The sequence below is a fragment of the Cyprinodon tularosa genome, unplaced genomic scaffold (genome assembly GCF_016077235.1).
Source record: "Cyprinodon tularosa strain WSP-4 unplaced genomic scaffold, ASM1607723v1 ctg48, whole genome shotgun sequence".
In the NCBI taxonomy this organism is placed as follows: domain Eukaryota; kingdom Metazoa; phylum Chordata; class Actinopteri; order Cyprinodontiformes; family Cyprinodontidae; genus Cyprinodon; species Cyprinodon tularosa.
Genome location: NW_024039207.1, coordinates 726,077 through 750,445, shown reverse-complemented (window position 1 = coordinate 750,445; position 24,369 = coordinate 726,077). Strand labels below are relative to the sequence as shown.

Genomic DNA, 24,369 nt, shown 5'->3' with positions numbered 1-24,369 from the left:
TAATGGATAACCCTTTTATCAGAGGTGAGATTAAAACTATCCCATCTATGTATGTTTTATTTATGTTTTTCACCTTCAGTCAAAAGAAACACCAACTTCATGTTGAGATTATCTGATATTCAGTGAAGTTAACATGTTTTTACTTCATAAAAGATTTATTGTTCTGTACTTTTTTTTTTATCCCACTTATATTTTTCAGATCATCAAATAAATGTAAAATATCAGACAAACAGAACCTGAATAAAAACAGGTGTAGACTCTAACTAGGCCACTCCAATACCTTTACTGATTTTTTTTTTTTCATCATTCAGAGGTGAACTTCTTGGTGTCCTTTACCACGTTCTCCTGCTGAGAAACCAAGGCACTTTGGGCTTAAAGGGGAACGCCGTTTTTTTTACATCGGGTCCTTGATTCTAGGTTATTACATCATGTTCTACTCACCCATATTAGTTTTGTGTCATTTGGAGCTGTTCTGAAGATATTCCATTAGGTTATATCCAAGTAACGTCTTCTTATGGCCAACGAGTTGAAGGCACAAACTAAACTGTTTATAATTTATTCTTTATGGTACGCCAGCATTCATAACATGTAGGCGAATCACTGTCCCTCAGACATCCACGGTTATATTTGTTGTATTTATATTTTTTAAAACAAAGCGGAGTGTGTATGACGTCATCCGCGTGCGCCGGCTACCATTCATTCATTCTGGCGCTGAACTGCTGCTAGTTTTACTCACATGCCTGGAAGATGTCTAGTGCTACTACCACAGATGATCTCGCTCTCGAAATGGAATTTAGATTAGCTAGCCGAATGAATAGAAGAGGTAGAGCGTAGCCGCCTTTGGCCCGGGCTGCCCGTTACGACTCCAGTCTGGCACGTTGTCTTTTATGGATTTATTGTAGAGAGCACAATTCATCTTTGGAAAACTTTTTAAATGACATTAAAATGATTTTAGTATAGTTTTAGTAAAACACAGCATTTTCATTTCATATTAGATGTGAATTATTTGGACTCAAAATAAGAAGCTATTTAAAGAAGTGCTTTGATTTACAAACTTTGAAGAAAGGTTCATGTTGGATTGATCATTTACAAAAGTTTAGAACATTTTCTTTGAAATAATTGAAATATATGTTAAAAAATTACAAAAGCAGGGTAACAATTTTATGATAACATCTTAGAGATCCATAAAAGTTCTTAGAAAACATGAACTATTAGGTTTCTGATGAATTTCAAGGTCGACCCAAAAACTCCTTATATCCAATTTGAAGCCATGAATCAGCTGGAATATACTCCAGATGGTTGAATAAGATTATTATTTAGGTTCAAAATGTTGTTTTTAATGAATTAAATTATTGAATTTGCTGAACACCAGATATTTCAGACTTTGCATCAATCAGCAGATGATCTTTGGTAGTTTAAGCTAAAAACTCTCCTCCATCGCCTTCATTTGAGTTTTTTGATGCAGAAATGTATTGTCTATCAGAAATTTTAAATGTTAGAAAAGTGAATAAACTTCCTGTTTCCTTCTGTTCTGTAGATCAGCAGATATGATAGAAAGGGTTAAACATTACAGCTGCTGAGAAACAGAAAAAGTTCAGATGAAGGAGTAAAAATGTTCTTGGTTTTCATTCACAGCTAAACTGATCAATGGAAAAGTTGGTGGCTCCATTGTTCTGAAACCAGGTCAGATTTCAGAGCCCATCCAGACAGTAACATGGAGGCACAAAGTGGACCTCACCTCAAAGGGTTCTTGGCAGGATATTAAAAGTTGCAAACATTTTAAACGTAAGTTGACTAGAAAGCTCAAGAACCTACAGATTAACATCATCCATGATGTCTTTATCTGGATCCTGCTTCCAGGTCGCTGTGACTTTGATAAAACAAGTGGAAGTTTGACCATCAACAGTCTGACTCTAGAGGACAGCGGCAGCTACATAGCTGAGATCAACAACAAAGTTCTGGAGAAGAAGAAACTCCAGGTTATCAGTGAGTTCAGCAGGTTTGACTGAGGTTTGTTAGGTTTTAACCTGAATCAAGTTGAGATAATCTGTTCCTGTCTCTGTCAGAACCGGTCCCAAAACCCACAGTGTCCATAAAGTGCAATAAGGAAAAGACCAGCTATAGTCTGACCTGTGAAGCCCAAGTCACTGCTGACTTTGGACCTGTGACGTATAAATGGAAAACAGGTGACACAGAGTTGTCCACCGACAAGGAGCTGCTGATAACAACGGTATGAGGATGAGAAACCCTGGAAGAACTCAGTAGAACCTTCATGGTTTGGTTTAGAGCTGTTTTCTATTTATTTCTCAGGAGAATAAGGAAAGCTCCTTTTTCTGTGAGTTGGTAAACCCTGTCAGCAGCTGCTCCAGTGAAATAATGGATAACCCTTTTATCAGAGGTGAGATTAAAACTATCCCATCTATGTATGTTTTATTTATGTTTTTCACCTTCAGTCAAAAGAAACACCAACTTCATGTTGAGATTATCTGATATTCAGTGAAGTTAACATGTTTTTACTTCATAAAAGATTTATTGTTCTGTACTTTTTTTTTTATCCCACTTATATTTTTCAGATCATCAAATAAATGTAAAATATCAGACAAACAGAACCTGAATAAAAACAGGTGTAGACTCTAACTAGGCCACTCCAATACCTTTACTGATTTTTTTTTTTTCATCATTCAGAGGTGAACTTCTTGGTGTCCTTTACCACGTTCTCCTGCTGAGAAACCAAGGCACTTTGGGCTTAAAGGGGAACGCCGTTTTTTTTACATCGGGTCCTTGATTCTAGGTTATTACATCATGTTCTACTCACCCATATTAGTTTTGTGTCATTTGGAGCTGTTCTGAAGATATTCCATTAGGTTATATCCAAGTAACGTCTTCTTATGGCCAACGAGTTGAAGGCACAAACTAAACTGTTTATAATTTATTCTTTATGGTACGCCAGCATTCATAACATGTAGGCGAATCACTGTCCCTCAGACATCCACGGTTATATTTGTTGTATTTATATTTTTTAAAACAAAGCGGAGTGTGTATGACGTCATCCGCGTGCGCCGGCTACCATTCATTCATTCTGGCGCTGAACTGCTGCTAGTTTTACTCACATGCCTGGAAGATGTCTAGTGCTACTACCACAGATGATCTCGCTCTCGAAATGGAATTTAGATTAGCTAGCCGAATGAATAGAAGAGGTAGAGCGTAGCCGCCTGTGGCCCGGGCTGCCTGACACAACTCCAGTCTGGCACGTTGTCTTTTATGGATTTATTGTAGAGAGCACAATTCATCTTTGGAAAACTTTTTAAATGACATTAAAATGATTTTAGTATAGTTTTAGTAAAACACAGCATTTTCATTTCATATTAGATGTGAAATATTTGGACTCAAAATAAGAAGGTATTTAAAGAAGTGCTTTGATTTTACAAACTTTGAAGAAAGTTTTATGTTGGATTGATCATTTACAAAAGTTTAGAATATTTTCTTTGAAATAATTGAAATATATGTTAAAAAATTACAAAAGCAGGGTAACAATTTTATGATAACATCTTAGAGATCCATAAAAGTTCTTAGAAAACATGAACTATTAGGTTTCTGATGAATTTCAAGGTCGACCCAAAAACTCCTTATATCCAATTTGAAGCCATGCATCAGCTGGAATATACTCCAGGTGGTTGAATAAGATGATTATTTAGGTTCAAAATGTTGTTTTTAATGAATTAAATTATTGAATTTGCTGAACACCAGATATTTCAGACTTTGCATCAATCAGCAGATGATCTTTGGTAGTTTAAGCTAAAAACTCTCCTTCATCGCCTTCATTTGAGTTTTTTAATGCAGAGATTTATTGTTCATCAGAACTTTTAAATGTTAGGAAAGTGAATAAACTTCCTGTTTCCTTCTGTTCTATAGAACATCAAACATGATAGATATGGTTAAACATCACAGCTGCTCAGAAACAGAAAAAGTTCACATGAAGGAGTAAAAATGTTCTTGTTTTTCATTCACAGCTGAACTGATCAATGGAAAAGTTGGTGGCTCCATTGTTCTGAAACCAGGTCTGATTTCAGAGCCCACCCAGACACTAATATGGAGGCACAAAGTGGACCTCACCTCAAAGGGTTTTTGGGAGGATATTAAAAGTTGCAAACATTTTAAAGGTAAGTTGACTAGAAAACCCAAGAACCTGCAGATTAACATCATCCATGATGTCTTTATCTGGATCCTGCTTCCAGGTCGCTGTGACTTTGATGAAACAAGTGGAAGGTTGACCATCAACAGTCTGACTCTAGAGGACAGCGGCAGCTACATAGTTGAGATCAACAACAAAGTTCTGAAAATGAAGGAACTCCAGGTTATCAGTGAGTTCAGCAGTTTTGACTGAGGTTTGTTTGGTCAAAACTCAAAACAGTTTTTAGCTGATGATTGTGTTAATCAAGTAAATAAACCATTTCAAACCAATCCGTCTCTATGGTATAAAGTAATCACTCCCTAAACCTAAAACATTTTTTCCACCTTTGCTGCAAAACCTGCTGAGAAGTGTTTTTAGCATCACTGTGGAGGACAGAGCTGTCTGGATTCAGACATGTTGGAGTGAAAAACCTGTTTAAGGTTATAGAACAGCATCTGAATTGGGTTTAGATGAAGACTTTGACTAGGCTGCTCCAACACTTGTACTGCATTTTCTTGAGTCATCCGGAGTAGGGGTGGGTGATATGGAAAAAATTTTGAAAATAATTTGCATGTCTCTGTTCAGAATAACCAAACCATTTCTCTAATTAAAACTGTTCTAAAGAAAGGGGGAAAACATGCAGTTTAGGCCAAATAATCTATGTGAACTACTTTTAATTTCAATAGAAGCAGTTATGCTAACACCTACAAAAACCATAAACATGCACCATGGCCCTATTATGTGGAATGGCAGTATTGGAGTGAGTTTGAGCTTAAATTAAACCTCAGGATTCTCCAGAGCAAAGGTGAAACCCAGAGAACCACATCCGGTATATATTATTTTGGGGATCATCAATTTATATCCAAAACAAACACTCTTGATAATTATGTTAGACTAGAAAGATGAGGCCCAGTCCTTTTTTGACCGTTTTTATTGCATTTTTTTCCCTAAATAATCATCTCTTTAAGCTCATCTGACTGAGAGACAAAAAAATAATGTCAAATAATTATACTAGACTTAACAGGTTATGTAAAGTGTTTCTATAAAATGATTTCCTATGAAGTGGTGTTTAACTGTTTATTTATATAACTCTAAGATGCTGTTCAATTTTTACAGGCTGGTCTTGATCAGTTGTTCTGGAGGCTGAAAATGCACAGCTTTTTAGTCAATCATGTTGTATCAGCTGTAATCAGTTTCCATAGTAACCATGGGCTTCCACTGGGAAAAAACTAATTTTGAACGTCTCATCAACAGCTAGAAGGCTAACTCTGACTACAAAATAGAAACTTAGTTATTTCCTCTTAGACGTCAAATTAAGATTCTAAAACATGATTTCAACAGGATGCAAAGTGAAGGACATGAATCTAAGGCCTTCAGCTGTAGATCTGATCTGATCTGAGAAAAAAGATGTTTTGTCATTTTGGTGGTATTGATGATCGGACTAAAAGCTGGTTTAGCATTTTTAGGTTAAATGACTCTGATCTATAATTATATTTGCTTCTTAAAGGACAAGAAGGAAGTTAGGCAATCTGAAGTACATAAATTCAGTTACATTATTGATCATTTTTGTATCTTTTCACAGATAACTCCTCACTAAAGCAAAGTGGAGAAAAAACACCTGACCCAGGTTCTGAAGACGAGGAACAAAGCTAAAACACCCTTCATCCATGTGTGTAACTGCTCTGAGTTGGTCCTCTATGGGAAAATGTTACAAACCTAAAAGCTGTTTAACTTGAAGATGAATATTAGAGATTAATCTGAGATTTCAAATGCTGGTGGAGACCTAAGCAACAGTCTCCTGTAGGTGGACAGTTGTCTCTGTCTGAGCATAATGTTGAGGAAGCAGGAGGAACATCTGCTGACAGGAGAGAAACATGAAGGGATGAACTGGAACACTAAAGGACCTAAGCCTGCCTCACTCTAATCCTGCCTTATGGAGAAAGATTTAGTTCTTTGTCTTAATTTAAACACAACAATAACTTTTGTTATTGCTGTTGTGTTGTTTTTTCAGGTTTGTGTGTGTTTCTTATCATGAGTTGTAGAGATGCTTTTTTTATCTGTTAGTGTTTCTGCAGCAAAGAGTCCATTTGCAAAACCTTTAAAAACATTTGCTTAAAAATTCTGCAACTATTATTTTATAAACTATGTCTGTTTGCTGCAACTTTATGGTCTAAAAAAGTTCTGGTTATATGAATATATAATTGAGTTTTTTTATTAGTGAAGAAAATCTAACATTTATGCACTATTAGTGAATTATTTAAATGTATGTTTTGTTTGGGATGTTGTTGCACGCTATGGCAGCTCAATTCACTGTATTACCACTAGAGGGCAGCACACTTCACTTGTGACAACTCTGAAGTCTGTTTTCCACATCCTGTCTTGACTTGAGGAATGAAGCAGATGAATGTAAAAAAGCTTAGAATTACTTCTATAAATGATTAAAAATGTAATAAAGTAAAAGAGATGTCATGTAAGGAAAATTTCTGCATTGGATCTCAGTCAGTATCTTTCTGCAGAATTTCATCTTGACTGTACTTTGTGTGAATAAAGTTATTGATTATCTCCCTATATTTATTTTCTCCAGATCGTCATTTTTCAACTTGATTTAACGCTATAAGTCCTGGAGAATTTCAGTTTTCCTGCAAGCCCCCCTCCTCTCTTCAAGTTTGTGTATTCACTCTACCTTGCTAAGTATCATTAGTGTAATGCAAATAACCTTTGATGTGACCAGCCCTTCTACACGAGACTGGATAAAGGCTGAAACAAACTGGTATCAGAACAAGAGCATGTTCCAAGCACTTTTCATTACATTCTTCTGCAACATCAGACCTTTTTGCAGGAATATATTGATAAGTCATATCTAAATCTTTTATTTAGGCAAACCTATTGAACAACCAGATATCATACGGGTCCTAGTTCCTGAGCTGAGAACAGGTCATAGCCATGCTTTTCCAACAAGGCAAGGCAGAGCCTATTTATATTGTCAATTATTCAACAGACTCATTTATGTTGCAAAGATCACTGTGAAAGAAAAACTTTTATTTCAGTTCTTAGGTTTTTATTTGTTGCCCCCTGTTGCACTCTTGTGTTGGTCTCCTTTTTTCCCAAGCTCCTTTCTAGACTCCTCTCTTCACACCTGCTCCCAATCAGCTCGTTAGTCCTCTCTTTATTTCACTCTCCCATAAATACTTTCCTTGTGCAGTTCCACAGCGCTGGTTCCTTGTCTAACTCTGTGTTACTTTAGTCTTACCCCGTCGTGATTTGTTTTCCCCTGATATATCCATGGTTCTGGTTTGTTTAACTTTTTTTATGTTGTATTTTTGGATTCCTGCCTCAGTTGTTTGTGAACCACTCATTACATAAAAAAAACAAACAAAAAAACAAACTCACCACTGCCTCCCTGCCTCTGCATTTGGGTCCTCAAACCTCAACCAAACCCTCACAATTTCAGCTTAGAAAATGACAAACAGTATGATTTCAGTATTGGAGTATCATTTATTTCACCCAAGGAAAAGCACTACATATGAAGCTATGATTGTCCCATTTAGCAGTTTTCACAAACCCAAGGTGAGTCCTTCCTGCATTTGTGACAGGTACAGGTAAAAGCCAGTAAATTGGAATATTTTGAAAAACTTGATTTATTTCAGTAATTGCATTCAAAAGGTGTAACTTGTACATTATATTTATTCATTGCACACAGACTGATGCATTCAAATGTTTATTTCATTTAATTTTGATGATTTGAAGTGGCAACAAATGAAAATCCAAAATTCTGTGTGTCACAAAATAAGATGATTGTGTAAGGGTTAAATTTTGAAAACACCTGGTGCCATAAACTAATCAGCTGATTAACTCAAAACACCTGCAAAGGGTTTTAAATGGTCTCAGTCCAGTTCTGAAGCCTACACAAACATGGGGAAGACTTCAGATTTGACAGCTGTCCAAAAGGCGACCATCGACACATTGCACAAGGAGGGAAAGACACAAAAGGTTATTGCTGAAGAGGCTGGCTGTTCTCAGAGCTCTGTGTCCAAACACATTAATAGAGAGGCAAAGGGAAGGAAAAACTGTGGTCAGAAAAAGTGTACAAGCGATAGGGATCACCGCGCCCTAGTCAAGATTGTGAAAAAAAACCCATTCAAAAATGTGGGGGAGATTCACAAGGAGTGGGCAGCTGCTGGAGTCAGTGCTTCAAGATCCACCAGCAAGAGACGCTTGAAAGACATGGGTTTCAACTGCCGCATACCTCGTGTCAAGCCACTGTTGACAAAGAAACCGCACGAAACGCGTCTCACCTGGGCTGAGGAAAAAAAGAGCTGGACTGCTGCTGAGTGGTCCAAAGTCATGTTTTCTGACCAAAGCAAATTTTGCATTTCCTTTGGAAATCGAGGTCCCAGAGTCTGGAGGAAGACAGGAGAGGCACAGGATCCACGTTGCCTGAAGTCTAGTGTAAAGTTTCCACCATCAGTGATGGTTTGGGGTGCCATGTCATCTGCTGGTGTCGGTCCACTCTGTTTCCTGAGATCCAGGGTCAACGCAGCCGTCTACCAGCAAGTTTTAGAGCACTTCATGCTTCCTGCTGCTGACCTGCTCTATGGAGATGGAGATTTCAGGTTCCAACAGGACTTGGCGCCTGCACACAGCGCAAAATCTACCCGTGCCTGGTTTACGGACCATGGTATTTCTGTTCTAAATTGGCCAGCCAACTCCCCTGACCTTAGCCCCATAGAAAATCTGTGGGGTATTGTGAAAAGGAAGATGCAGAATGCCAGACCCAAAAACGCAGAAGAGTTGAAGGCCACTATCAGAGCAACCTGGGCTCTCAGAACACCTGAGCAGTGCCAGAAACTCATCGACTCCATGCCACGCCGCATTAATGCAGTAATTGAGGCAATAGGAGCTCCAACCAAGTATTGAGTATTGTGCATGCTCATATTTTTCATTTTCATACTTTTCAGTTGGCCAACATTTCTAAAAATCCCTTTTTTGTATTAGCCTTAAGTAATATTCTAATTTTGTGACACACGGAATTTTGGATTTTCATTTGTTGCCACTTCAAATCATCAAAATTAAATGAAATAAACATTTCAATGCATCAGTCTGTGTGCAATGAATAAATATATTGTACAAGTTACACCTTTTGAATGCAATTACTGAAATAAATCAAGTTTTTCAAAATATTCAAATTTACTGGCTTTTACCTGTATACTTTGTGCAGTGAACACAACGCTCAGTGCTGTGGTTACTGCTGCAGAGATTGCGAACCTGGCCTGCTTATAATAATAATGAAAAAATCTAAAAAAAATACAGTTTAGCACATTTTCCAAAAGTAAGAGTTATGTGAACTAGATGAGGTTATCTATATGTGCAACAAGTTTGGTCGCACTACAATGATCTATAGTGTAATTATTGCCTATTAAATGCTTACAATAACAATTGAAAAATCTCCAAAAATACAGTTTAGCCTATCTTCCCAAATTAAGAGTGTAGTATGATCCAAATGAGGTTTTTATGTATCCTACATGTTTGGTGGCACTACAATGATCCATAGTGTAGTCAATGCTCATTTTATACTTATTCTAATCATAAAATAGTGGTGATATTTGTCATTTAGGCTTTGGGAAATTCCTCAAAAAAGTATTATTTTCGAATCCATTAAATGTGGTATGAAAGACATGAGATGAGATAAACATGAAATGAATTTAATAATAATCCACCTCTCCTTGGTGACGCTTTTGAATAATTCTCTCTGATTAATTTGCAACTTGCAAGTGGTACCTAAACATTTGCGGAGCAGCAAGCTCTGCATTGGGTCCAATGTAATTCTCCCAGCATGATAGGAGACTCCTTTTGAGGAAACTAGGGTTGTAGCTCACTGTCTGCCTTGCTGTGGTTGCCGAGAGGTGCCTATTTTGTAGAATAAATCATCAGCTGATAAGTTATTAATATGTAAAAGCCGAATCTGTGAATATAAAGTATTGCCAACTTTAATGCAGACAGATGACGAAGCTGTCTCTCCTCCGCTACAGCACTGCCCTGAAGTGACTTGAGTTATATTTGCACCCTACCAAACAGGGCAGATGGTCATTATTGTATAAATATTCTTGCTTTCTACAGTGTTCCAGCTCATGCAGCTATTTTCATCGTACAGATCAGTTATCATCGGATCGCTGTGCTGGTGGTTCAGCTGAAATCATTTCGGTGTTGGTTGACATAGTCCTAGTTATATTTAATTAGAAATAGGATTTTTCCCCCCTGCTCTCAGGTAAAACACTCAACAGAGAGGCTTGAGCTAAAACCGAAACTAAAGGGGATGGAATAGTTCTCCAACCACAGCGCTAATGGGGCATTTACATCTGAAAAGGGATTCATGAGTTGTGAACTACTGTTAGGGGGGACTGGAGGCAGTAATATATATATTGTTATATAGTCAAGTACTAAAATTATTATTAAGCTGAAGGGAAAACTCAACGTGGAAGTCTGTTATCAGCTTTACCTGCTGACGTCGGGGCCTAGGCACCTCTGAAGCCAATCATCGTCCAGCTTTTCTTCTACAATACCAGCTGAACTTCAGTTGTCAATCAGGTTGTTGCCTCCTTGTTTCCAAGGCTCCAGGCCTCTCTTGCCCAGTTCACCATCGGAAGCACCTGCCTCTCCGCTCGCACCGATCTTCCTTTCTTCTTTGCTCAGTTACGAGACAGAGGAATTTTCCCACAGCTCCATCTTGGGCTCATCCCAGAAAGCTCATAAGCCTTCTCCCAGGCCCTCTCTTGTTCATCCGGTACCTTCTACAGCCAACGTTCCATCCTCTCCAATCTATGTTCATCTGCTCTATGCATGCTGACATCATCTTCTTTTCTCCTCACAAATCACTGCATAGACAAAATTTGCTGCGCAACTGCATCTCTTTCTGCTCATCTGCAGAGATTCATGGCTCCAGGACATGCCATGCCTAGACTCTCTCTGTCGTTTGCTCCAACAATCATCCATAACCCAGCTCAGCTCCTCCCATCTGTGTTGATGACCAACCCTGACTTTCTAGAGGTGAAATGTATTTTTTCCAAGGCTCGTTCCTTTCTGATTTTCTCTCCATACACTCGTGGAATGTCCCACTTTGATTTTTAAAGTTACTTTATTGTCCAAAAAACCTACAACAAAAGTACAGCAGTATTCAGAACAATATACTACAAATAAAAAATACAGTAAGGAAAATAAGTATTTGAACACCCTGCTGTTTTAGAAATCTGGAGGGGTTTGGAATTTTCATCATAGGTGCATTTCCACTGTGAGAGACATAATTTAAAAAAAGAAAATCCAGAAATCTCAATATATGATTTTTGAAAACTATTTATTTGTAGGATACAGCTGCAGATAAGTATTTGAACCCCAATCTATCAGCTAGAATTCTGACTCTCACAGACCTGTCAGTCAGCCTTCAAAATGTCCATCTCCACTCCAGTTATTATTATAAATTAGATGTATGTGTTTGAGGTCGTTAGCTGCATAAAGACACCTGTCCACCCCATTCAATCAATAAGAGTCCTACTACTAACATGGTGAAGACCAAAGAGCTGTCCAAAGACACTAGAGACTAAATGTTCACCTTCACAAGGCTGTAAAAGGCAACAAGGAAATTTCCAAGCAGCTTGGTGAAAAAGGAGGAGTAGGCCAAAATCCCTCCTGCAGTGGTGTAGGGGGGAGTCTATATCATCTAGGAATCCTTATGTAATTAAACATAAAAAAGAAAATGCTTGACTCAATTAATGTATATATTATATGGAACACTGACAGGGAGTGCTGTAGGATAAATAAAATTTACGAGTAAGAAAATATAAGATGTCTTTCAGCACTTTGATCTGTTATAAATTAGTTGGGTTTGCAGTTCTACTTCTCTTATTGACTGACTGGAGTTTAAATTAATGTGAATACGAACAATGTTGGCAGAGCCCTGCTTAATTTAAGAAAAAATATTTTATGGCCACGACAATATTAATGGAAAATTTAGCAGAAGGAAAGTGGAGAGATGATTGTAAGGCTTGAACTTTGCTTATAGTCAGCGCTTCAGTAACACAACTCATAATGCACAAATATTTGGAATATGTTTGACTTATGTTGGTGGATGGTTTGATAGGCCTCGCAGCAGTGGTGGAAAGTTACTGAGTACATTTATTTGATTTCCATACTAAAGTATATTTTTTCAGTGTCTTTACGTGAGTATTTTTTGGGAGGATACTTAAAAGAATCAGCAATCAGCAGCTTTCGCTATTTTAGTGTAGATAGAATTAAGTTTTTTGTTGTTGTTAGGACTAGTTTCGTAGCCTAATATTAATTGAAGTAAGTACTGTAAATAAAATTATTATTTCGTACACCAAGCTCGCACACATGCACGGACTAGAAAACAGCCAATTAGGAAGAGAGAAGGCAGAACTTGAGGCAGAACAACCAATGAGTATGGAGCTAAACAGCACAGTTATTGATTTAAAGGACACAAAAACACCGGGCAGTAAGACTGAGAGGCAGCAGCAGCCACTCTACGTGGCGGAGCTGCAAGAGTAAAAAAATTGGCTGTGATTCCACCACGCTGAATTATAAATTATAAACATGATATTCAAATCGAATTATTGGTAGGGATAAATAGGTCGGTCCAAAATGTTGGTAGGGACATGTCCCTATGGTCCCTAAGCAAACCTACGCCCATGTGGTTGCTGAAACTAAGGAAATCTTGTTCCTCTGCTGCAGCTGGGTGGTCTGCTGCATACTACAGATTGAAGGGAGTTATATAAAAATTACGGCAATATAACTATCTAGTCATCTCTCTCTCTCTATAAATATCTATAGATAGATATTGAGGAAGGAGTCATCAGAGGAGGCGAGGGAGGTAATGGTGGTCCTGTAATCTGTGAGAATCTGAAGACCTTGCCACATACATCGGGGTTCGGAGTTGGAGAAGTGATCCTCCACGTTCCTTTCTGATGCCTACAGTGCAGCTCTGGCTGTGCATCCCCTGACCTGAAGGGGATGTTACGGGCCTTCAGCAGGAGGCAAACATCCTGGTTCATCCAGGGCTTCTGGTTGGGATACAATTTTCATTCACAGCTGATCTGAGAAGTAGGTGGCTCCTTTGTTCTGAATCCAGGTCAGCTTTCAAAGCCTATTAAGGGAGCAACATAGCAACAAAAAGAAGACTTAGTCTTGGAGTGGATTGGGCAGGACATTATTAGTTATGGAAATTTAAACGGTCAGCTGACTTTCTAACAAGAAAGTGTTTTAAAGCCCAAGAACCTACAGATGTACATCATGCATGATATCTTTATCTGGATCCTTCAGTAACTGGAAACAAAAAACTGCTCTGCAGAAACAAGGCAGGTTGCCTGTACAAGAAGAACGCTGACATCGCAAGGAAGGCCCAGTTCCTGAGGAAGCAGCAGAAGATCAAATCCACGTGTGTAATGACCTCAGAAACCTGGACCCAATGATCAGACAGACAGTTCAGGACAGTTTACAACAAGCTTTATTTTCAAATCAATAACTCAGCGAGCAGCTGATCGTCAGCAGGGCAGATAACTGCATTCACTGCAGAGGTAGAAAACACAGGTCAGTGACTGAGGAATAGGACTAATAATGACAAGGAGCAAAGTTACTGACCTGGTTGAAAGTCCAGTCAGATCACAGATGATAGGGAGATAGTTAACAGCCGTAGCCGCTTCCAGCGCACAAAAAGATGAGCTGAAGTTAGCTGATGCCGAGAGAGCAACAGTGTCCTTTGGAGAATCCAAGCAGAGGTCAGAGAAACAGTCCAGGTTTGGTTACCAGCAGGAACCAGGAAAACAGGGCAAAAACCCCCAAATTTCCAAAACAGAAATCAGCTCAGAATCAGGATCAGGATAGCAGACAGACTTACTTGAGGACTAGAGTTACTCTCACAGCAGCTTGATTAATCTGGCACTGGTGGATAAGATAAACGGTAATGAGGAACAGGGCGGAGTTAAACAGGTGAATGGAATGAGCAATCAAGCCAGCCACCAGTGCCAGGATCATGGCAACATGGACCATGAACTGTAAGGTCTTCATCAAGCTGAATGGGACACCAGATGGGGCGAAGGTTTTGGCCATTCGGGACATCACAGAGCTGGATAAATATGACTCAACTCTTTGAGGAACATTTGGAGCACAGGTGATATCACGCACAACTCACTTTCACCAAGTCACAAGTTACTGGAACTGTTTCTTCATCCCTTATGGACACAACACTAGCAGCTACAGCTGTTAGTGCCGATAACCTGGAACTGAAAATATTCAGCTACATGGATATAAAAGTTAGGACATGGAAGACAATTTGGATACAGATAACAACTTCTTCAATGAAATTGCTGATAACTGCTGCTTCAACGCACTGATCAATTCAACTGGACAGTTCAAGTAGATAATACCTTTTCTATCATAAGTTTATATGCAAACTTCCACAACATCAAAGACTGTGTGAACCAGTTTAAACAGCCATTCAGCATCATAACCATCTGTGAAAGCTGGATAACTCATGAGAAAGGGGCTGATTTAGAGCTGGATGGTTATGAGTTCAGTTACATCATTTAAGAAAGGAAAACTGGGGGAGGAGTAGCTGTGTATGTTGACAAAACTTAAAGTATAAAATAGTAGAAAACAAGAGTGAAAAAAGATGCATTTAAGTGTTAAAAAGTTGAAATATTTATGCAAAAGTCAAAAAAATGTAATTGTTAGTTGTTTATACAGAGCTCCTGGTTCCAATATGGAAATATTTAGAGAATGGTTCTAGCGAACATACACAGTTACTTCTTAGAAGGTTTTCTTCATCTGTGGGTATTTTAATATTGATCTACTTGACTCATATAATCATAAACCTACTGCAGCGTTCTATAATACCATGTTTTCAGTTTGAGCCTTTTTCCCACAATTACTACACCAATGATCACAATATAACAGTGCCACATTAATAGGTCATATATTTACTAATATCTTAGCTAACAATACATTAAATGGATTAAAAGTTCAACATATTGTTGATCATCTTCAAGTCTTTGTTATCAGTGAAAATTTATATATAAAAGATAAGGATAAAAGTAATCCAGTTTAACAGATAAATCACTCAAATCTTTCAAAGAGGACTTATTGAAATGTAACTGGGAGTCTGTTTTGCAAGAAGATAAATGTTGATATAGCATATGATAATTTTCGGAATATCTTTAAAGTATTATACGATAAAAACTGTCCATAAATAATGTTCGCTCATAAAAACAAATACTAGGAAGCTCCGTGGATCACAAAGGGTTTACAAAATACCTGCAAAAAAGAACAAACTATTTAGAGATTTCATAAATAGGTCTTTGGAGGTAGACTTTAGAAAATATTGAGGAGGAAAAAAATTAAATTTCCGCAGTTTTTTGTAAATAACATTTTTAAGGAACTTAAATTATGTTGTTCATAATTTCAATAAATATTTTGTGAGGGTGGGACCCAAACTGGCTCCTGCATCAACTGGAGCTTTGAAAGAAATATTAATCACAAGAAATCCTTATTCCTTTTAGCGCAATGTTTTTGTCACTCATCCTTTAGGTTTCCTGAATTTTCCACAAACCTGGTATTAAATGTTCAGTGGAAACGTTTTCCATGATTGTCAGTTTCACTGTAAACAGATAAGAGGCAGGATTTTAATTTTACAAGCAACGTTACTTGAGAATAACATCCATTCAAACATTTTTATAAGGTTTAAACAAAAATAAACAATTTCTAAAACGTAGCATTTGTTGTATTCTGTAACACTTGTCATTTGGATTTTTGATAGTTGTTACTAACTTTTCTGTTTCAGTTTAATCAATAAAATTACCCTGAATAAGAAAATCAGCAACTATTTATTCTGGCAAGCTTTATTATTGGATAGGTGTGTAAATCACTAACTGTATAATGGTGCAATACCATATACATTATTATGGCTGACGATAAAATGTTTGCTGATATCACAGTGTTTCACCGTACAATATTAATAAAATTCAATAAGACGTCTGCAAGATTATCTACCCGTAAAGTGTTTCTCTAACCTGTTTCAAGACAAATTATACTGCATTATTTTCAAAATGTTTTTTTTTTCTATCTGTTAAGCTTAAAAAAGAGAAGTCATCCAGTATTGGAAGGTTTTATAGACCAGACTTTCCTCTTTTTAGTAGAGGATGGATGATAGTGAAGATGGCTGCAGGGCTTCCAACTGTTTAGTTCTGAGGTGCATTGTGTCAATCACATTATCTGTTAAGACATGTTGAACCCTGTCTGCAGGTAAATAAGGTACCATTGAATCCTATATTTCAAACAAAATCATTATGTAGAACTCCTGTCATCATATTGTGTACAAATCTGGATTTAAAATGGTGCATTTCTTAAGAAAGAACATACATTACGTGTATGCGTGCCTATGAGCAGACTCCCAATGTGGCCTTCCCTCAAAATGCATCATGTTCACACCAGACTGCCACAATCTGTTATTAAACTAAAATTTCCATATGATAATGAACCAACATGGCTTTCATATATTAAGAGAAATTGCCATGAAATAATTTAAAAAACCTCTCGACAAATGAAAAAAAAATATTTTTCATCTGCTTTGTTTGTCTGTTGTTTTCAAATTAATAATTTGCAGCTGCTTTTTCTGTTTAAAGAAATGTCTCTCTGTACTACCGTGCAATCAAAACTGTTGCCTGCCCCAATTTTTGCCATTTCTTTTTATTTTTGCACAGTGAGTTTGTCACTCATCCTTCAGTTTTACTGATCTATCAACAAAGCTGGTATTAAATGTTCCGTGGAAACGTTTTCACCTAACCATCAGTTCCACTGTCAAAGGATAAGGGGCGGAATTTCTATTCCTTTGGACGGTTGTTTTTGCCAGCTGTGTCCTGAGTTCTGGTCTTCTGTCTGTGTTTGCCCACATACCCTAGAAATAATGAGAGGGAAAGGCTAAATAAATGTTGCTGAAAGTAATTGAGATAAAAGATTTTAAGAATCAAAGCTTTCATATTTTGTAGTGTTTCAGCTCCTCCTACCTATTTCGAAACCAATTATACTGCATTATTTTCAAAATATTTTTCATCATTTATCTGTTAAGCTTAAAACAGAGAAGTCATCCAGTATTAGGAGGTTTTATAGACTAGACTTTCTTCCTTTTAGTAGATGAGGAATGATAGTGAAGATGGCTGCAGGGCTTCCAACTGTTCACATCTGAGGTGCACTGTGTAAATCCCTGGGACCATTCTTTGTTAAGATATGTTGAATCGTTAGTTTAAAATGAGGGAATGCAATACTTACTGGAGCTCTGCATTCTCAGAGTGCTTTTGTATTAGGACTATATCTTTAGCCATCCACATTCAATAAAATAACTAAAACAAAAGACAATAAAATCGAAAAAATGTTTCTAAGTATGAGCTAATTAGTTAGAATGTTTTTTTTTTATAGGTTTTCTAAGTTGAAAAAGACCTTTAAAGAGAGGCAAGACTTTTGCATGGGCTCCAAATGGTTTAAAACAAGCATTTATTTGATTTTTTTTATATGGATTCAACAAGAAGGAAGTGTTTTTTTTTTTAGTGAAATATTTGACATTTATGCAACATATTCCCAGAGATACACAGTTATTAGTTAATTTACTTGCTGACATTTACTTTTGGAAAAAAAAGCGCCCTGTTACACTGAATAAGAAAATCAGCAACTATTTATTCTGGGAAGCTTTATTATTTGTTTGGTGTGTAAATCACTAACTATAATGGTGCAATACTATATAAATTATTATGGTTGACGATACAATGTTTTCTATTATCAATGTTTCACCGTACAAAATTAATAAAATTCAATAAGCCATCTGCAATATTATTTACCCATAAATTGTTTCAGTTCCTCTAACCGGTTTCAAGACAAATTATACTACATTATTTTCAAAATATTTGTTGTGTATCTGTTAAGCTTAAAACAGATAAGTCATCCAGTATTAGAAGGTTTTATAGACTAGACTGTCCTCTTTTTACTAGAGGAGGTATGATAGGGAAGATGGGCAGGGCTTCCAACTGTTTAGTTCTGAGGTGAACTGTGTAAATCACATCATCTGTTAAGTCATGTTGAATCCTGTCTGCAGGTAAATAAGGTACCAGTGAATCCTATATTTCAAACGAAATCATTATGCAGGACTCCTCATATTGTGTACTAATCTGGATTTACAATGGTGCATTTCTTAAGAAAGAGCATACGTTAAGCGTATGCGTGTCTATGAGCAGACTCCCAATTATGAGGTGCCCCAAGGGACATAAATCAGATTAACTTCATATACACATATTAAATTAAACTCTTCCATATAATATACTGAAAAACATGCATAAACACTAGTGAAAAAGTCTCACATAAACTACTGAAAATATTTACGTCTTCTATAACCTACTCAAAAGCTCTCATAAAAGTAGTGAGAACTGTTCATATAAACTGGTGAAAAGCTTTACCTTTCATATACACTACTTAAAAGTTTTCATATACACTACTAGAAAGCTTTGATACACACTACTTTAAAGCTTTCATACACACTACTAGAAAGCTTTGATACACACTACTTTAAAGCTTTCATATACACTACTGGAAAGCTTTAATGCACACTAATAGAAAGCTTTAATACACACTACTAGAAAGCTTTAATGCACACTACTAGAAAGCTTTCATACACACTACTACAAAGCTTTCATGTACACTACTACAAAGCTATCATGCACACTACTACAAAGCTTTCATACACACTAGTAGAAAGCTTTCATGCACACTACTACAAAGCTTTCATGCACACTACTACAAAGCTTTCATATACACTAGTAGAAAGCTTTCATGCACAGTACTAGAAAGCTTTCATATACACTAGTAGAAAGCTTTCATGCACAGTACTAGAAAGCTTTCATATACACTACTAGAAAGCTTTCATACACACTACTAGAAAGCTTTCATACACACTACTAGAAAGCTTTCATATACACTACTAGAAAGCTTTCATATACACTACTAGAAAGCTTTCATATACACTACTAGAAAGCTTTCATACACACTACTAGAAAGCTTTCATATACACTACTAGAAAGCTTTCATATACACTACTAGAAAGCTTTCATATACACTACTAGAAAGCTTTCATACACACTACTAGAAAGCTTTCATATACACTACTAGAAAGCTTTCATATACACTACTAGAAAGCTTTCATACACACTAGTAGAAAGCTTTCATGCACACTACTAGAAAGCTTTCATATACACTACTAGAAAGCTTTCATGCACACTACTAGAAAGCTTTCATACACACTACTAGAAATCTTTCATGCACACTACTAGAAAGCTTTCATGCACACTACTACAAAGCTTTCATGCACAGTCATTGTCTGTTTGACAATCTCAGAAGCTCTGTGTTGGATTCTCCTTAATGCTACTCATTTGCCATGCGTTCTTCATCTCAGGATGGTTTCCTACGCATAGATCCTCCCTCCATTAGCCCAGTTCGTCACTCCTTAAACTAAAGCTTAACCACTTGGTGTTCCCCTGTCCGAAGAAAAACCATCGGCCCTGTTACAAATTGTGTTTCTAGGCATAGCTCTCGTTTCAGTGGCCATGATGGCATCCCTGCCCGCAGACAAGCTGTCTCAGATTCGTGAGATTTCTCAGTCTTATAGCTCTGCATCAATTATTTCCAAACGTCAGTTGCTTCTTTGCTTGGTCACCTTATTTTGCTGTGCGCATCATGGTCGTTCCTTCATTTCCCGACTGCTTGACCTAGCTAGCTCTGTTCTCTCTCTCTTAGATTAGGTTTCTCTGGACGAAGGTTGCCGTTCAGGATCCTTCCTTCTGGGCTAGACTTCTTGTAAATGGAAGGGCAAATTATTTTCGATGGCATCATTCAAACGCTGACACGCTCCAATTTTTCACGGATGCTGCCCCATTCGTAGGTTTTGGGGGGTTTCTTTCAGGACAGGTGTTTGCTGGTTCATGGCCTCCCTCTTTTACTAGTTCTCAGTCATTTGCGCTATGCGAGGTTTACCTTTAGCCGTAGCTTGCCGTCTGTGGGGCCCGCTTTGGAGGAGAAAGCGCATATCCGCTTCTGCAACAACATGGCAGTCGTCGACGTCATCTATAAGGTCGCTCCTCCTCTCAATCTCTCATGCCATTCATTAGAGGCATAACTTGGCAAGCAGTCTCTTACAACTCCATCATCTCTGCTCGACACGTTCCTGGTCTTTCTAACCATGCTGCTGATGCTCTTTCTCGTTTTAATTTCAGACCTTCCACATCTTCGTCCTTCTCCCGATCTCCTTCCGACCCCCGTTCCTCCGCTAGAAGAACTCATCCTTAACTAACCCACTCTCTTCGTTCGTACTTTCTTCCTCCAGTTTCTACATAAATCAGGTTTAGCTTCACTTCAACTAATAGTCGTTTCGATCCTTCCCGGCATTTGTCTCTTTCGGATCTTCGTTTCCACATCGATCTTACAAATATCTTGAATCATTCTAAAGGAAAGGCCCTTGTTTTATTTCTATCTTACGTACAGATGGCCCCTTTGCCCGTTTATCACCATCTTTAATCTGTTCAAAGCGCCAAAAAGTTTTTCCCTCATTTCAAGCCACTTCGTCACGCGCAAGGGTTCTCCCGCGTCACCATGCCGGTTCCAGACCATCTCAGAATACTATTAGAATCCTGTGGCTTTTCATCCAGTCATTATTCCAGCCACTCATTTAGGATAGGGGCAGCCACAAAACAGCTGCTCGTGGTGTCTCTGTGGCTTCTCTCCGGCAGTTGGGCCGATAGACTTTTTCAGCCTATAAATCCTATATCCGCCCTGAACACTCTTCAATCTTAGCAGCTCAACGCTCTCTCTGTCTGTAAGGTAAGCTAACTTTGAATACTGGTGGTGGTTTAAAATATATTCTCATCTTTGCTAAATCTTGCTCCCTGCCACGCACCCTGCTATGTTCCCTGTGTGTTCCCTGCCTCATTCCCTGCCTTGCATTCTACCATGCTCCCTGGGTGTTTCCTGCTATGCTTCCCGCTATGCTCCCCGTGAGTCATGTTCCCTGCCATGCGCTCTGCCACGCTCCCTGTGTGATCCCTGCCACTTTACCTGCCTGCCATGCTGCCTGTGTGTTCCCTGCCATGCTCCCTGTGTGTTCCCTGCCATGCTCCCTGTGTGTTCCCTGCCATGCTCCCTGTGTGCTCCCTGCCATGCTCCCTGTGTGCTCCCTGCCATGCTCCCTGTGTGCTCCCTGCCATGCTCCCTGTGTGCTCCCTGCCATGCTCCCTGTGTGCTCCCTGCCATGCTCCCTGTGGTCCCTGGCCTTGTTCCCTGCCATGCTCCCTGTGTGCTCCCTGCCATGCTCCCTGTTTGCTCCCTGCCATGCTCCCTGTGTGCTCCCTGCCATGCTCCCTGCCATGCTCCCTGTGTGTTCCCTGCCATGCTCCCTGTGTGTTCCCTGCCGTGCTCCCTGTGTGTTCCCTGCCGTGCACCCTGGCCTTGTTCCCTGCCGTGCACCCTGGCCTTGTTCCCTGCCGTGCTCCCTGGCCTTGTTCCCTGCCGTGCTCCCTGGCCTTGTTCCCTGCCGTGCTCCCTGGCCTTGTTCCCTGCCGTGCTCCCTGGCCTTGTTCCCTGCCGTGCTCCCTGGCCTTGTTCCCTGCCGTGCTCCCTGTGTGTTCCCTGCCACGCTCCCTGTGGTCCCTGGCCCTGTTCCCTGTCATGCTCCCTGTGTGTTCCCTGCCAAGCTCCCTGTGGTCCCTGGCCTTGTTCCCTGCCATGCTCCCTGTGGTCCTGGCCTTGCTCCCTGCCTGCTCCCTGTGTGTTTCCAACCTGCTTCCTCGCCACATCCCCTGTCGTTTCCTGCCTTGCTTTCTGCTATGCTCCCTGCATGTTCCTATGCTTCCTGCAATGTTTCTATGCTTCCTGCAATGCACCCTGCTAAGCATTCTGCAAAACTCCTTTATTTTCTCTCTGCCATGCTCACTGCTATGATCCCTGTCATGATTATTCATTTATCACGTGTATCAGCTGTGCATAATGAAGTCCTTCTGTACTCATCCTTCTCCCTCCGCTTTCTGCATATGCTGGCGCTCAGGCCTGTACCTCGGCAATTTTTGGGGGGAATATCCTTATTCTCATACATCAGTTTATCTGCATTAAAGTATAAACCAGCGTTTATGTTTCCTGCCGAGGCCTGAGCGCCAAAGTTCAAACTATTGTATCAATAAACTCTTCTAATTGCATCTTTCTCTCTCTGTGAGTTTTTCAGATTGAAATGAAGCTAAAGCGGAAATTCAACTGAAGAAACTCTGATTACTTCCATTCAATCTGAGGCTGATCCGCCTCCGACGCAGCCAACCCGCTTCAAGCCACTTTCCTTGATGCCCAATCATCTTCCAGCACTCTACTTAAAACCACTCCAAATCATCTCTAGGCCTGCTCTTCAACAAGCGCAAGATCCATCGCTCCTATGTCGGACTTTGATTCAGACAACCCACCTCCATCCCCTTCTCCACCACTGTAGTAAGCTCATCCGACTCCTCCTCGATGCTCCTTCAACCTCACCTCCAGTGTGTACTCCCTCCAGACTTTCATGGAGTTCCCTGTCACTTTAAACGGTCCGGCAGATGTCCGCCACGTTGAGCCTGGTTCTGCCAGAGATTTCTTCCCAAAGGGGAGTTTTTTCTCTCCACAGTCGCTTCATGCTTGCTCTTCATGGCCAGTTTATGCAAACTTTGTTCATTCAGTGACATCTAACTCAAGCATCACCCTGTATACCAGCCTCTATGGATTAACCAAACTTCACCTATCTAAACTCCACCACCAGTTTCAGGCCCGGGGGGGAATATCCTTATTCTCATACATCAGTTTATCTGCATTAAAGTATAAACCAGCGTTTATGTTTCCTGCCGAGGCCTGAGCGCCAAAGTTCAAACTATTGTATCAATAAACTCTTCTAATTGCATCTTTCTCTCTCTGTGAGTTTTTCAGATTGAAATATATATATATATACAAGCATGAGCAAAATAGACAACGGAGAAAACAGTAGACAGAAGAATTAACTTTGAAATGCTTATTTATTTTATATTATTGGATGTGTTTTTATTGTGGAAACAGCAGATTTCACAGTGAGACCTGCAGCATATCACTTTTGGCAAAGTTCCAGCGGGGGCGACAACTGAAACATGAGTCAGAGAGAAGTGGGGGACAAGGTGCATTTAACTGAGCACACACCTCACAAAAATATATATCTTCTTATTTAAATCCAATCTTAGATGAGAAAAAAAGAGGGAATAGAAATACAATAGAAAAAAGGTATACACATATAGATGTTTGATGTGACAGAATGCATGATAATTATTTGATTTAAAGCACATTTCTGAATCTTGGTAACCCATAGAGTCATGGTGTTGCTTTCTTTGTTATGCTTAGGTATACATATATATATACACTATATTGCCAAAAGTATTTGCTCACCCATCCAAATTATTGGAATCAGGTGTTCCAATCACTTCCATGGCCACAGGTGTATAAATTCAAGCACCTAGGCATGCAGACTGTTTTTACAAACATTTGTGAAAGAATGGGTCGCTCTCAGGAGCTCAGTGAATTCCAGCGTGGAACTGTGATAGGATGCCACCTGTGCAACAAATCCAGTCGTGAAATTTCCTCGCTCCTAAATATTCCACAGTCAACTGTCAGCTGTATTATAAGAAAATGGAAGTGTTTGGGAACGACAGCAACTCAGCCACGAAGTGGTAGGCCACGTAAACTGACGGAGCGGGGTCAGCGGATGCTGAAGCGCATAGTGCGAAGAGGTCGCCAACTTTCTGCAGAGTCAATCACTACAGACCTCCAAACTTCATGTGGCCTTCAGATTAGCTCAAGAACAGTGCGCAGAGAGCTTCATGGAATGGGTTTCCATGGTCGAGCAGCTGCATCCAAGCCATACATCACCAAGTGCAATGCAAAGCGTCGGATGCGGTGGTGTAAAGCACGCCGCCACTGGACTCTAGAGCAGTGGAGACGCGTTCTCTGGAGTGACGAATCGCGCTTCTCCATCTGGCAATCTGATGGACGGGTCTGGGTTTGGCGGTTGCCAGGAGAACGGTACTTGTCTGACTGCATTGTGCCAAGTGTAAAGTTTGGTGGAGGGGGGA

At 39.2% G+C, this 24,369-nt stretch overlaps 1 protein-coding gene across 1 annotated transcript; it reads left to right on the top strand.

The window, feature by feature from the left end:
• The first annotated feature begins 2 nt into the window (after positions 1 to 2).
• Positions 3 to 13,647, top strand: LOC119794438 (T-lymphocyte surface antigen Ly-9-like). The gene is made up of 8 exons (XM_038302015.1): positions 3 to 24; positions 1,636 to 1,785; positions 1,861 to 1,986; positions 2,067 to 2,230; positions 2,311 to 2,398; positions 4,011 to 4,160; positions 4,236 to 4,361; positions 13,499 to 13,647. The coding sequence occupies exons 1-8, from the start codon at positions 3 to 5 to the stop codon at positions 13,645 to 13,647; spliced, it is 975 nt and encodes a 324-aa protein (XP_038157943.1).
• The last annotated feature ends 10,722 nt before the right edge of the window (positions 13,648 to 24,369 follow it).

Excerpts from the sequence above, each read along its gene's own strand:
- LOC119794438 (XM_038302015.1), top strand. The coding sequence starts at position 3 with ATGGATAACCCTTTTATCAGAG. Across the intron at positions 2,231-2,310 it reads AGGAGCTGCTGATAACAACG|GAGAATAAGGAAAGCTCCTT; the intron begins GTATGAGGATGA and ends TTTATTTCTCAG. Across the intron at positions 4,161-4,235 it reads AAGTTGCAAACATTTTAAAG|GTCGCTGTGACTTTGATGAA; the intron begins GTAAGTTGACTA and ends TCCTGCTTCCAG.